Source organism: Gavia stellata, chromosome 23, assembly GCF_030936135.1.
Source record: "Gavia stellata isolate bGavSte3 chromosome 23, bGavSte3.hap2, whole genome shotgun sequence".
NCBI classification, from domain to species: domain Eukaryota; kingdom Metazoa; phylum Chordata; class Aves; order Gaviiformes; family Gaviidae; genus Gavia; species Gavia stellata.
Window position 1 is genome coordinate 12,121,268 of NC_082616.1, and position 14,272 is coordinate 12,135,539.

At 60.1% G+C, this 14,272-nt stretch overlaps 2 protein-coding genes across 2 annotated transcripts in view; both read left to right on the plus strand.

Moving 5' to 3' along the window:
- The first annotated feature begins 219 nt into the window (after positions 1-219).
- Positions 220-6,301, plus strand: FBLN7 (fibulin 7). The gene is given in 8 exon segments (XM_059828453.1): positions 220-303; positions 1,508-1,766; positions 2,329-2,499; positions 3,018-3,143; positions 3,240-3,377; positions 3,461-3,598; positions 4,522-4,660; positions 4,828-6,301. Coding segments are annotated over 8 exon segments (1,428 nt in total). The 3' UTR covers positions 5,201-6,301.
- Positions 6,302-12,595: 6,294 nt separating this feature from the next.
- ZC3H6 (zinc finger CCCH-type containing 6) overlaps positions 12,596-14,272 on the plus strand; it is a 28,628-nt gene continuing 26,951 nt past the window's right edge. The window contains exon 1 of the mRNA XM_059828512.1: positions 12,596-12,779. Within this exon, the coding sequence (XP_059684495.1) occupies positions 12,688-12,779 (92 nt within the window). The 5' untranslated portion in view covers positions 12,596-12,687. The remainder of the gene's footprint in view (positions 12,780-14,272) is intronic.

The window sequence follows — 14,272 nt, forward strand, 5'->3', positions numbered from 1 at the left end:
GGCCGGGGCGGGGGGGGCCCGGCTCCCCGGGGCGGGGAAGCGCCGGGGGCGGGGGGGGGGGGGCGAGCGGCGCGTCCCGCTCCACGGGGGAGCGTGGCCGCGCGTGGGGCGGGGGCGGCGCGGGGGGAGCGCTCGCCCGCGGCCGGGGCGGGGAGAGGCGGCTGCCGGCGCCCGGGAGAGCCCTTCCTCGGCGGACGAGAGCCGCGCCGCCGCCGGACCATGCCGGGGGCGCGGTGCCGCCTCCCGCTGCTGCTGCTGCCGCCGCTGCTGCTGCTGCTGCTCCCGGCGGCGCCGGCGCCCCAGGTGAGCGGGGCCGGGGGGGCCCCCCGGGAAGGGCTTTCGGGGGAGCGCTCCCCTGTCCTCCCCTCCCCTCCCCTGCCCTGCCCTGTCCTCCCCTCCCCTCCCCTCCCCTCCCCTCCCTGCCCCGCGCCCGCCGCTGCAGCCCGCGTCCCGCCCCGGCCCCCCCGCAGGTGGGAGCGCGGAGGGGGCTGAAGGCGGGCCCGGTCCCTTCGGGGCTCCCGTCTCCCTCCCCACCCCGCACCCGAAGTCACCCCCGGGGCGAAGAACGCTCCCGCTTTCAGGGAGAGCGGGGGTTCGCCCCGGCTCAGCATCCCGCGGGGAGCGCAGGCTGGCTCCCGGAGCAAAGCCAGCCCTAACAAAGAGCTGTTTATTCCAGCCCGCTACGGGCCGGGCACCTCTCTGCCTTTGCCTCCCTCCCTCTCGGCGCGGGGCACCCCCGAGCCGCAGGCACAGAGCGGCTCACCCCACCGGCAGCCCACGGCCCCCCAAAACTGCGCCAAGGGACGCGGAGGACAGCGTGCCACTTGGGCTGGCTCCTGTTCCTTCTTCGGATCCCCCCGGTAGCTGTTTGGAAAGGAGAGTAGCTTCACCCCTGCACAGGCTGGCTGGGGGGGAGAAATCCCCTGGGCCGGGTGGGCCGGTGCCCAGCGGCTCCGCTCGCCTTCCCGGAGCTCCTTTGCCCCCAGCCCCAGGCCACCCAGCCCAGCCCCTGCGTGCTCTCTGCCCCCCGCGCTCTGCGGACCTCGCAGCTCTAAAACCACCTTGGCTTTGCTCGGCTCTTGCCCTCTTTCTTCAGTTTCAAGTCGATTCCGCAGGAAACCTATAATAAGGATGCCCGTCTCCTGCGTGAGTCAGTCCCGCGGTAGCGATGGGTTCGCGGGCAGGAGTCCCACCAGAGCTCCTGGCCGCGGCAGAACTCACAAGACAGCTGTTTTCCTCTTATTTTGTAACGTGGAAGTGGGACAGGGCTCGAGCTCCAGCAGGATGAAACATGAGTTATGGCATCTCTCCCCGGGCTAACAAAGTGATTACAGCCCTGCCTGTAGCGTTACCCATCCAGAGGTAGGAGAGCGTGCCTGAGCTAAGGACTTCTTGCACACGCTAAAAAAGCTCCTGCACCTGAGTAAATGGGGGGAAAAAACAGAAAATCGGGTACCTCAGGGGACCTTGGATGCTGCGGAGCCCCTGTCCGAGCATCCCCCCGCAGCCGGGGCAGGCTGCCTGCAGCAGGTTGGGTCCCGGCCGGGGCAGCAGCAGGGGGGCCGGAGCGATGTCCCCCAGCTGAGCGGCCGCCCCGTCCCCGCAGAGCTGCCTCAGCAGGCAGCAGCTCCTGGCCGCCATCCGGCAGATGCAGCAGCTGCTGAAGGGGCAGGAGACGCGCTTCGCCGAGGGCCTCCGGGTGATGAGGAGCCGGCTGAGCACCCTGCACGCCTCCCTGGCCAAAGCCGCCCCCGAGCCGCCGGCCGGTGAGTCCTCCCTGGGTCCCACCGGTTGCTTTTATGGCCTCGGAGGATACTGGGGTGGGCAGGTCAGGATGCTCAGGGCTGTGATGGGCGGAGGTTTGGGCATCTCCACGGATGGAGATGCCTGTTACCGTGTTGGTAACCCATGCTTGTGAATTTGAGCGCTTCTCCAGCCTGGTAAGACGTGGGGAGGCTCAAAAGCCCTTAGCTGCAAAGCAGAGAGCTGCTGGCAAAGCGCTGGAGGCGAGCGGGCTGGAAAAACCGCCTCTCCGGCAAAAGAGACGCAGTCCTGTGTTGGGAGCACGAGAGGGGTGGCAAGAACACCACCAAACCCCTTGCCGGCGATGCTCAGCCCCAGCACCCCTGCTGAGCTTTCACTGTGGGGCTGGGTGTTCCTGGTTAACCTCAGCAGGCCAGTACTTGAGGAAAATAGCAGTTAGAGAGGAGATCTTGGAGGAACTGGGAGAACCGTGGCCCAGGTGGAGTTGGGGACAGGAAAAATAAGTCAATGCTCCCCCAAAGCACCCGCCTGAACGCTGACCCCCTCCCTGCGGCGCTCTTGCAGCCTCCTGCCCTGCCCTGCAAGCCCCCGTGGATGGGAGGAAGTTTGGCACCAAGTATTTGGTGGAGCACGAGGTTCACTTCGCCTGCGACCCGGGCTTCCAGCTCCTGGGCTCCAGCACGCGGACGTGCCAGGCCAACGGCAGCTGGACCGGGCAGGAGCCCCGCTGCGCAGGTACTGCTCCGGGCTGCCTACGGCAGGGCTGCCGGGCAGGCGGCTGCGCTCGTAGGGCGGCTTCGTGCCCCTGTCTGCCCATGGACCTCATTCGCTAGAGCGGGATGCAGTTTGGGTCTGTTTGAACACGGAGGGTTACTGGGGTCCACCGAAGAGGGAGGTATCACAGCTGCCCCCGAGTCCCAGCTAGCCAACATCCCACGGATGCTGCAGCTCCCGCGGCCGGCGAGCTGGGGCTTCTCATCCTCAAGGAAAGCTGGAAATTACAGCTGGAGCCTCACCTGGAGCTCAGCCGCAGAGATGAGGGGAAGAGGCACCAGTGCTACGATGGCTCCCTGCGTTGCAGCAAACCCTTGCACCGGGGCAGCGCGGCAGCATCGGAAACAGCCGGTGTCCGAGTTCGGCAAAACACGTGGTTGTGATGCGCGTGGGGTACCAAAGCGGCCCGACGCGTGTGGCGCTCCCGTGGCTTGCTTCCCAAAGTGAAATAAAATGAAATGCGGCTGCTTTCTTTGCAGAGATCAGCGAGTGCTCGAGCAGCCCCTGCCAGAACGGCGGGACGTGCCTGGAGGGGCTGAACCAGTACAAGTGCCTCTGCCCCCAGCAGTGGACCGGGGCCGCCTGCCAGTACCAGGCGCAGATGGGTGGGTGACCCCCCGCCGGGGTGGGTGACCGCCACCCTCCAGGCATATTTCGGCACCCCACCTCATTTCAAACCCCATCCCGGGGTCTCCCCCCAGCTCCCCCCGCCTGGAGCGTCACGGACGACCCGGCATTCAGCCGCCAGCCCCGCTGCGCCCAGATCGACCGGACCCAGCACTGCAGCTGCGAGCCCGGCTTCCACATGAGCGGCACGGCCGCCAACGGCCTCTGCCAGGGTGAGCCGTGCCCGGGGGGACGGCGGCGGCGGGGTGGGCTGCGGGGTCTCGGCCGTGCACCCGCTCCCCTCATCTCTCCGCAGACCTCAACGAGTGCGAGGTGTACAAGCGGGAGGGGGGTCCCCGGCTCTGCGCCCACGCCTGCGTCAACCTCCCCGGCTCCTACCGCTGCGCCTGCCCCGGCGGGTACGTCCTCCTGGGCGACGGCAAGAGCTGCGAAGGTGAGGGGGGGCTGGAAACCTGCGGGTTTACCACTTTCCCCAGCTTGCGTGACTGCTTTTTTATTTTCTTCCCTTTTTTCTCCTTGTTCGCGCGCGTCTCTGCGCGCAGACACCTCGGCGGGTTTGCGTAGAGGGCTGGTTCCCATGGTGGGTGCAGAGGGGAGGAAAACGATGGAGGTTCAGGCGCTGGCAAACACGTGCGATGCTTTGGGGCTCCGGGAGCCCCGTTGCGGTGGTGGAGCTGTCCCCTGTGAACGGGATGTCCGCGAGAAGAAACACAAAGAGCGTTAAAAAGCAAGAATTAGACGGCGAGGGGTCGGCTCGGAGGCCGGCAGCTCTTCCTAAAACAGGGGACTTGAGGTGCAGGTTGAGAGCAAAGCAAAGCGGCAGCGGGTGGGGATGGTGGGTGGCCAGAACTGCTCGTACGACAGTCTCCTCCTGAACAACGGGGATTTTTTTGCGCTATAAAGTGTTGATTATCGCAGTTCATGGTGACAAAACTCATACTTTCTCCTTTTCTCCCTGATTTCTGCATGTTTCATAGCATCTTGCTAAGGCTCCCAGCAAATGTCTGTGTTCAAAGCTCCTGATTTTATTGCCAGGTGTCTTAGTGGTTACATAGGTGTTTAGTAAATAAAAAGAGATGGTGTTTTCAAACTTAGCAGAAAGTTAGGAAAATAAGCTGCTCTCCTGCTGTGAGAGTGCTGCCGTTAACCCTTGCTAGCCCAGGGCAGAGCTCGGGGAGAGGAGAGCAGGCGCAGAATGGGATTTTAGGCGATTTAGGTGTTTTCAGCCATGCTGTCATCCTTGTTTCATCACCATTTCGAGGTGCTTTTGCCTATTGTCCGCCAAAAGGAACCCCTCGCGGGGGTCGGTTTGAGGTCTCCGGAGAGCTTGACCCGCTGCCCGCCCCTGTTTCACAGACATCGACGAGTGCGCCCTGTCCCAGGACAACTGCACGAGGGGGACCACCTGCATCAACACGGGGGGCGGCTTCCAGTGCGTCAGCCCCCAGTGCCCCGAGCCCGCTGGCAACGTCACCTACGTCAAAACATCACCCTTGTAAGTGCGGCGGGGTGCAAAACCTGTCCCTGCTTCGGCTTTTTGGGTGCTGGGTCCCAAAACCACATGCACAGCATCCACGTGGATCCGATGCCACCGAGGCCGGGGACACGGACCCCCCATCCCTGGGGTTCCCTAAAAACCTCCCCCGGCTTTTGCCTTTGCAGCCAGTGCGAGCGCAACCCCTGCCCGATGGAGAGCCGGTCGTGCCACCAAGCACCCAAAACCATCTCCTTCCACTACCTTCCCCTGCCCTCCAACCTGCTGACGCCCACCCCGCTCTTCCGCATGGCCACGGCAGCAGCGCCCGGCCGGCCGGGACCCGACAGCCTGCGCTTCGGCATCGTGGGGGGCAACAACCGCGGCCACTTCGTGATGCAGCGCTCGGACCGGCAGACCGGGGAGCTCATCCTGGTGCAGAGCCTCAAGGGTCCCCAGACCATCCAGGTGGACGTGGACATGTCCGAGTACCTGGACCGTGTCTTCCAAGCCAAGCACGTGTCCAAAATCACCATCTTCGTCTCTGCATATGAGTTTTAGGGGAGGCGGCAGCTGGGGCGGCTTCCCTGACGGCGACGGTCCCCGCTCAGCATCCTCCACCCGAAAGCCCCCGGAGGCAGGCGTGTAATGGGCGCTCCGGGTGACGTCCCACGCCGAAGCCTCTCTGCAGCCAACCATCCTCCCTCTGCGTTAAGGTTATTCTGCCCAGGCGGCTTTTACACCCACCTATGTGGGGGAAAAAAAAGCAAACGAGGTGCAAAGAAATGGGGTGCAGGGGTTACCTGCTCGCCGGGGCACAGGAGCAGAGCATCCTCCTCACCCAAGGCTCCAGGAGGACGATGTCCGGCAGCCTCGGCGCCTACACAGCGCAGAAAACAGCGGATGGAAACCACGGCCCTTATTTCCTTTTTAATTCCTTTTTTTTTCTTTAGGAAAGAAGTTAAGCTGGTGCATGCAGGAGGAGGGAGGCTTATAGCGGCTACCGCTCTCCTGCCCGCTGGCCCGGGCTTGCTTGCACTGATCCCATCCCTGCACAAGCGTGCCTCCGCTCCCTGCGGGATGCCGAGAAAACCCACGGCAGCCCACGGGGAGGGGGCTGGTCCAGCCTCTCAATCCCCCAGGATTGACTGGGACCGGAAAAAATCCCCGAACGTCCATCGCCGCAAGACCTAGCTGGCTGCCGGGGCCCTCCTGGGCAAGCGGGACGTGGCTGCTGGGTGACGGAGACCCAGGCTCCGCAGATGAGCAGTGGCCATGGGCCGGGGCCGTCCCGTGCTTCAGCCCGCGGGCAGCAGCTCCTTCAACCTCCCGAACTCGGTCGCGCGTGTGCATCCCCCTCGCCTCGCCGTGACCTCGGGGGGGGGCTTTGGCTGCGCTTGGTGCTCACGTCGAGGGAGCTCGAGGTGTGAATATTTCATTTTTCAGTCAGCCGCAGCTTCCACCCCGCTGAGTGTAAGCAGCTCCGGGAATAGCTGGGGTTCAGCTGTAACACGTGCCGGGGGGACACACCTCCCCGGTCTCGCACCCTTCCCCTCAGTGCCTGTTCCTCGGTGCAGCGCTTGTACATGTTAACCACAAAACCTCGACGTTATGCATGTTTCTTCATTATGCTGGTTTTAGTACCATTAAACGACGATATAGCCTCTGAGCAGGTACAGAGCAAAGTACCCGATGCGTGTGCAGCTGGGGGGGTGATGCTCACCCGGAGCCGTCCGGGGGGGTGTCAGGGTCTGTGGGGCGAGAACCCGCCTCCCTTATTTTTATTTTTCTGCCTTACGTTGCTTGGAAGCGGCTGGCTGCTGGCAGGGTGGTGCATCCCCAAGCATCCTTCTCCCCGAGCATCCTCCGGAGGCCGCAAGGAAGAGGAGCCTGCTGCTGTCCCCCCAAAAAAGGCAGGGGGGCAGAGTCCCCTTGGGGGGCACGGTGTGTGCGCTGAGCTGCACCCATTCTAATCCTTCCCACTCCTTGCCCCATGGGAAGAGACTTCCCGATGAGACCGATCTGTGCTGCATCCTTTGGGGGATGGAGCTCACGGATTTTTGGGGGGCTACGGCTTTTCCGTGGGAGCTCGGAAGGGGGGCAGGACCTCTCCCCACCGAACAAGGAGGGACATTCAGTGCCTGCTCCTCCCCGCTGTCGGCACGGGGCTGCCGGAGCCCGGGCATGCGGATGGAGGATGTTTGGGTTGGCGGGAGCTCCGGCTGGACGGTGGAGCCAGGCAGGGAAATGCATCCCAGGGTTGTGCTGGGGGAGGGAAATTAAAGCCCAACAGGCTCACTTCTCCACCCCAGTGCTTAAAAAAAAAAGAGCTTTTCTGGAAGTGTAGCTGCTTGCAAAAGCGGGTGGTGGTGGAGAGGGGTGGCCCGGCTCCAGCGGGAGCGCAGGTGCCCGCAGAGCAGCAGACAGAGCTGGGGGTGCCCACCTTTAGATGGGGGTGGTGGATATCCGCAGGGAAAGACCCCCAGCTGCAGGAGGACAAAGCCCAGGAGGACCGTCGGGAGAGGCGAAAGGAGCGGCTGGTGGGGCGGCTCTGTGCTGGCTCCCTCAAAGGCGGCTGAGATGTCCTCTCCCACGGCAGGAGGACCTCCCCGTCCCGCTGAGGACACCCCGTTAATCCTGGGGGGGCATGGGAGGGTGTCACCGTGCAGCTGGCCTCAGCACGGGGAAGGAGAAGGCTTTTTGGACATGGCTGGGGAAGGTCCCACGGGAGGTCATGCTGCAGGAGAAATCGGGTTGCGATACGGATGGCAGGGGACATGCCCGGTTTTATTTCCTCGGCGTGCGCGGGGACGGATGAAGCCTGCCAGAGGGAAACTTCCTCTAAAGCCCCGTGGTGTAAGAGCGGTGGTAGAGGCAGGTGCACCCGCAGGCGTACGGGACTCGGCCAAAGGCCACCCAAAGGGTCCCAGGGTATGGGGAGGTGGGGGAAAAAACACACGGAGAAAATACGGTCCGTAGGGGTACGTCTGGGGAAAACCACCCTTACATTCCCCTACTGGGATGCTGGGGGTGAAATCCTGCACGGCCAGCTCAGTGCGCGGCCAGGGCTGCGATGGGAGGATGATGCCCGGCATTGTCAGAGGAGGGACAAGGAACGGGCAGGACATGCCGCTGGACCGCTCCGCTGTGCACCCATATCCCGGGATGCCCCTGAGCAGCAGGCGACGAGGTTTTCCTCGGAGCTACCCGGACCCCAGCCAAGTCGCCTTTAGTCCAGGAAAGGGAGCAGTTATCCCCGTGCACCCAGCCCGGCGCGTGTTTTAAATTAGTGCCTTAGATAAGAGAGCAGCGCTGTGGAAGCGGCCGGCTGTGTCCTCGTACGCCACCGAAAATCGCTGCTGGAAGACAAAAGCCGTAACAGGAACGGAGCTGAGCTGAAATGAGAAGGAATATTTTATTTTATTTATTTTTTTTAGGAAAAGCTGGAGATGGACAGACAGCTTTGGGGAAAGAAAACAAAGTTTTGAGGAAGAAGACTACAGAGCAGGCAGCCCAGAGCCTGTGGTTTGCCGGAGCAGGGTCCAGCCTGGTTGGACATGCTTCTGCAACGGGCCATTACAGCGTTTTAGGGATGATAAAGAAATCCCTGCGTGTGGGGATGTGCTCCTCCACGAGATGCAGAAGAGGAGGCCGGGGACGTGCCAGGAGCAGCTCTGCCTTACCTCTGCCGTCACCATCACCCGTTCCTCACTGCGGTACCTCTGACGGGGTGAATGATGTTTCACCACCCTGGCACCACCCTGGCACTGCCTGCACTTCCCACCCCCCCAAGCCTTGCTGGCCTCTGGGAGCCAAAAAACAGGAGTCCGTAAGAAGATAAGTTCCTGACGGGGCAGAATGGTTTCCGTTTGATGCTTTAACTGGCTAACGAGGCTGGAGACGGGTGTTTGGAGCTTTGCACTGGAGGCTTTTCCTTGCAGCACAACCCCGAACTGACAACATTTTCCTAATTCCCGAGGCCAGGGTGAACTGGTTTCCCCTCTCCGGGTTGGGCTGGCACGCCGCCGGGGCTTGCGAAGCCGTGCCCGTCCTCCCAGCTGCTTCTCGCTCGCCTCGAGGGCCAGGACTGGAGCCGGGAAGCTCAGCTGTCTCTCCCAACGTTAGCTGGCTGCAGATCTCCCTTCCAGTCCCAGAAACGTTTAAGGTCGGCTCTCCAGTGTCTGGACTGGGCTGCAAACCTCTGGCCAGCATTTGAGCTGACTAAAGGAGATTTTATTTCCCCTCCCAGAGCAGCCGCTCCGGCATCTTGCAGACTTCCCGAGCCTGGAATGTGCAGAGAGAGGCTCTTCTGGCCCTGGTAAATACAACTTCTCTTTGGGATAATAACATTTTGGAGCCCAAGAAATAGCCAGTTTGCCTCTGCGCCCCTTCCACGGGCTGAAGGCAGGTGGTCCCCGGCACAGCTGACTCCAGATGCGCTCCGTGTGCCCCGCGAGGGGTTGGCCACCCTGCCCGAGCCCCAAAGCTGCAGCTGCTCACCCCAGATGGCTGGGGGGTGAGGATGCGAAGGCGGAAGACCCCGCGCGGAGGCGGCCTTGGAGGGAGGCTACGCAGCACCCACCAAGGTGCCAGGAGAGAAATACGGCGCCTTTGAACTTCTGGGATCTGTGTGGGAAAGTGCTCCCTCTCCTCTTCACCCGGTGCGGGGAGACAAGCCCCAGCCTCAGGGCAAGGGCGAGAGGAGGTGACCACAGCTTCTTGCCCCATTTTCTCCTTCTACTCATCATCCTCCTTCCAAAATGCATTTCTGATGGGCCCTTCCCTGCCGAGCATCTGCAGTCCAGAGCATCCCTGCGCTCCTCCTCGCCTTCAGTCTAAGATTCATCCCTGCAAACAGAAGAATGATAATTACCTCTTTAACATACAAGAGAACATCAGGTTATTTTCAAACACAGGTTAAAATCTGAACTTTATTACCTAGCTAGCGCCCCTGAGAAGTCCACGCCCGGTGCACATCCATCAGTGCTGCCGTGTCTCCTCCCACCCCACGGATTCGTATTGCGGTTCGAATCCTTGCTGAAGCGAAAGCACGAGCACACACGCCAAAACACTTATTAATCCTGTTACGGGCTTTAATGAAGAGCTGAACCATGACATTTTTATTTGTTATGGTTGCTAGGTATGTTGCTACACTCTCTACACCATGCCCCAGATCCCAGTATATTTGTGATACCCGAGAGCGCCTACTGGGGAGTTTGTTTAGCCGCTATTGCCAAATCTAGTTATACTTTAAAAAAAAAGAGCCATTCAGGAGCTTCTCAGAAGCGTACCTGTTTCCCTGACAACGCAAACACACGTGGGGATATTTAAACAGGCAGCTGTACACTGCTCCTGCCGACACAATTTTGTTGAAAAGGGATTTCTGCACCTGCGCACGGGTGCTACAAGAAAAGCAGGAGCCCAGCTTTTATTCTGGATTTGAAATTCCTTTTTTATTTTTTCGCCCATTGCCTGGGGAGACGGTGCTGAGCTCTGTGGACACTGGCCCCTGGGCTGCACACCAGACTGAGGTGACTAATTAGCCTTAATTAGCCCTAATGGCCCTCACCAGCCCCACCTGAGGCCACCACCCACACCCCTCCCATGCTCCCTGGAACCCTATTTCAGTCCCGGAGCTGCAAGAATGCTGGTCTCCAGTTCAGGTTGGTTTCCTGGCTTGACTTTGGATTTGTGTGATCATCTGGACCTTGGTTGAGCTTGGCCGTGATCTCCTGCCCTGCTCGTCTTGCTCAGGTACTAGCCTGGTGTGTGAGACTGTGGAGAGGTGGCTCTTCCTTTGTGGATGTGAAGCTGTGCTTTGCCTCTGCATAAGGAGAAAATGTCCCTCCCAAATGGGAACTGATGTGGGTGGGTTTTTTTTTTAATTTTATATTTTGCTAGGATTGCTGGTACTGGAAAAAGAGAGTCATATGTCCTGAAAAGCCCTGAAAGCCAGGGAGACTAGCCTGTAAAGGAAAATAAGTTGATGTAACTGACTTGGGATTTTTCCAGAAAGTTTTGACAAAGTCCCTCAAAAGACAATGTTAAAAAAAAACCCCATTAAAATGGTCAGAGAACAACAAACAAGCTTCTCCTGGGGACTGTGAACTGCTGAGAGTCAGCAGAACTGGGGTAGGGAAGAAAGGCCAGCTCTCAGCGTGCGGAGGTCTAGCAGGTGGGATATCTCCATCCTGGTGGCAGCGTTGCTGTAAACAGACCCATAAAGTTTATGGAAGCAACGATGAGCAATGAGGTGACATTTGCAGCTGATGCTATTTATTTGAGTTGGACAAGACCGTCCTGAGGTGAAGGTACTGAACGTGGAGGCGCGCGGAGGAGGATGAAATTCACCGAAAGCGCGGAAGAAGGTGCGCGCCGAGAGCTGCCGCCCGGGATACTGTGTTACGGAGCAGCGAGACCGCGGGGAGCCCGCGTCGGGCTGTGATCCTGCAAGAGCTGCCGCAGGCGCAGGTCAGGCCTGCCCCAGCCACGGCACCAAGTTGAAATTCCTGTAATGTCATTATTAACACAAACATTACAAGTTTGGTGGGTTTTTTCCACTGTTGGCTTCAATAATGCTCTTGGGCGCTCTGTTGTGTAGCTCTATTAAGGTGTTCTTAATGAGATTTTCAGTTCCTCCTTTTTAATATAATTATTGAAGTGATGCTAACGCTGTATCTTCCTGTGATCTCTTAGACTTTTGTATAGGTGAGGTTACTGTCTCTCAGCCTCTTTAGTACTGGTTTTTATTGGGCAATAACCCCTTCTCCAGGCAACCAGTTTACTACCCGTGCAGGCTAACGTGCGGATTTCTCTGGGCCCCTCGTTCAACCCCTTCACGGGGGGGGAGGACGTGTCTGAGGGCCGCCCTGGGGAGGGAAACACTCGTTGTAATGAGGAATGTCCCGCTCGGCCTAATGAACCGCCGGGGGCCCGGCCCGGCGCTGGGCGGGGGGTGGCCCGGCCCCCGCCGGGGGGGCGCTCAGGGAAGGGGGGGCCGCGGGTTACCGCTGAGGCGGGGGTCGGGCTCTCGCGAGGCGGCGCGGGGCGGAAGCCGCCCCTGAGGAGCGCGGGGGAGGGAGCGGCCCGGAAGCGCCATAACGGGCGAGGTCCGCCATTAGCGGCCGCCATAACGGCCGGCGGGGCGCGCACGTGACGCCAGCCCGCACGCGGCGAGGCGGAGCCCCGCCCCCTCCCCGCCTTTCGTTCCCCCCGCCCCAGTCGCTGGCGCGCGCGCGCACACGTCGCCGGCGCGGGGCGGCGGGGGAGGGCGTGGCCCGCCGCGCTCGCGCGACGTCACGGCGGCGTGACGGGCGGCGCGCCGCTGCCAATGGGCGGCCTGGCCGGCGCCGTGACGCGGGACGCCGCCAGCCAACGGCGGCGCGCGGGGGGCGGGGCGGCGGCGGCGGCGGAGGAGGAGCGTGTTCGCGGGCGGCGGCGGCGGCGGCCAGCGCGAGGCGACGCCATCGCGGCCCCGACGGGCGCGGAAGACGCAGTGGTGGCGGCGGCGCGTGCGGGCCGCGGCCGCTGAGCGAGCTGGGGGCAAGCGCCGGGGGTCGCTGCCGCCGCTGCCGCCGTTCTCCTCCGCCGCCGCTGCCGCCGCCGCCGCCGCTGCCGCCATTTTGTGAGAGTGCCTCGAGCGGGCGCCATGTTTGTAAGGAAGAATTAGGGCAGCCATCTCCGGCCACCAGCACCTCCCTTCCCCCGTGTGTGTGTCCTCTCGTTCTCCTGTGCCCCGGGCCTGCTCCTCCGAGCCGCCGCCGCTGCTGCCTCCTCCTCCTCCTGCCCGCGCGGGGCGGCCGGGCTCAGCCTGTGCAGCCTCGCCCTGCACTGAGTGCCCGTTAGTGTCTCACTAAGTAACCGTGAGTGAAACCTTCATCATCTCTCCTCACTGAGGGACCCGACCCTCCTCCTCACCGAGCCGCCCCCAGAGCGGCTGTGCGCGCCGCCGCCGCCGCCACCTCCTCCTCCTCCCTCCGCACCACGGGCAGCGGCAGTGTCCTGCCTTCCTCCACCTCCCTCCTCCTCACCACACCACAGCCAGCACAATGGCCTTTGAAAGCCTGTTCTCCAAACCCCCAAACCCAGTTCTTGACCCAAACATGCCCGACTCTGACAGGCAACATGCAGGGGACGAAAGGTCGAGTAACATTCTTCTCTCTCTCCGCTTCTCATAATGGTGATACTAGTGGGGTGATGATGATGCTGATAATGATGATGATGATGATGCTGTCTGTTAATGTGCCTAGGGGGTTAACGATGTTTTTGTGGGGGCAGGTCACCTTCAGGCTGGAAGACCGGGGCGAGGACTGGGGTGGTGGGGGGGAAATGCAGGGAGGGGAGGGGGGGTGTCACTGAATTAGAAGTGCATTATTAGCAGGGGTTTATTTTCTGGAATGCATGCGTTTTACATCTTCATTTATTTATTCTGGCTGGGAAGGGGGACTGTTTTCCATTTCTTTCCATAAATTGCACTTTCCAGCGGGTGTCTGTTGAATGTCACCATTGTTCTTTTTCTCCCTTGCCCTGGCGCTGCTAGTCAGGTAGGAAAGGGTGCTTTGAGGCTTTTTTTTGGTTTTGGTTTTGTTCATACAAGAATCTCTCACTAGGTCCATATTTAACGTCATTTTCTTGCCAGATTACACCTTACACATTTAACTGGATCTTTTTTTATGCAGATTAAGGTCTGACTGACGTTATCTTTGCCACCTCTCAGTCCCCATGCGCAGAAAACCAGAGTCCTGTTCCTGGTGAAAGGACCTCTGTTCCTCCCTCCCTTTCTCTCCTGCAGCTGCTGGAAATTCAAATCCTTTCTCCAGGCAGCCCTGGCCTTGCTAACTAGTTCCAAAAATACTGTGCCGGGGTGACAGCTACCAGTCCTTCAGTCTACATCTACTCAGAGCATTCGTGACACAACTGCAGGAGTTAAAAATGCTGGTTTTCGACAGCTGGGCTTCAGTCTGTCCTCCCCACACAGCTCCGCAACCGTGCTTGGTACTTGCTTCAGAGGACTGAAAAACACTGGAGGGGGGGGGGAAAAAAAAAAAAAAGGACTTGTGAGCGAACGTAACCGTTCCCTCACTGGAGAAAGAGTCACTAATTCTGTGTTACAAATTGGGAAGTGGAGGGCCGCAGGAGCTGACTGACTGGTCCAGAAATCGTACTATTGACTTAGTAACAGGTTCAGGGCAGACCCCCAGAGCTGCTGATTCTTGTTTTCGCCTTCCTGCTTTAATTGTGAAATACTGTAAGTTGTGTCATGCTGTATGTTCCAAAAAGAGTGCTGTGTAAAAAGCGAACTGGTAATCCACTGGGATTGCTGAGGATAGGGTGTAACTACTTACTAAAACTGTGCAGCAGTAGCAGGCGAAGTGTTACAGAGTTCCTGGAGTTAGTAAGTCTGTGACTTTTTACTGTTTCAGGGGTTGAAAATACTTTTGTGTTTTAAAGTCCTCCTTGAGGACAAGCCCAAGTTACTCACTGTTCTGCTGGAAGCATAGTTTTTCTAACTTGGAGTTACTCATGCGATGTTGACAAGTAGAGTTCCTCTAACCAGCTGTTCTCACCACTACGTCTGTTGTTACGCTGGTAAATTATGAAATAGAGTAAATAAGTACTACCTAATAGTCTAAT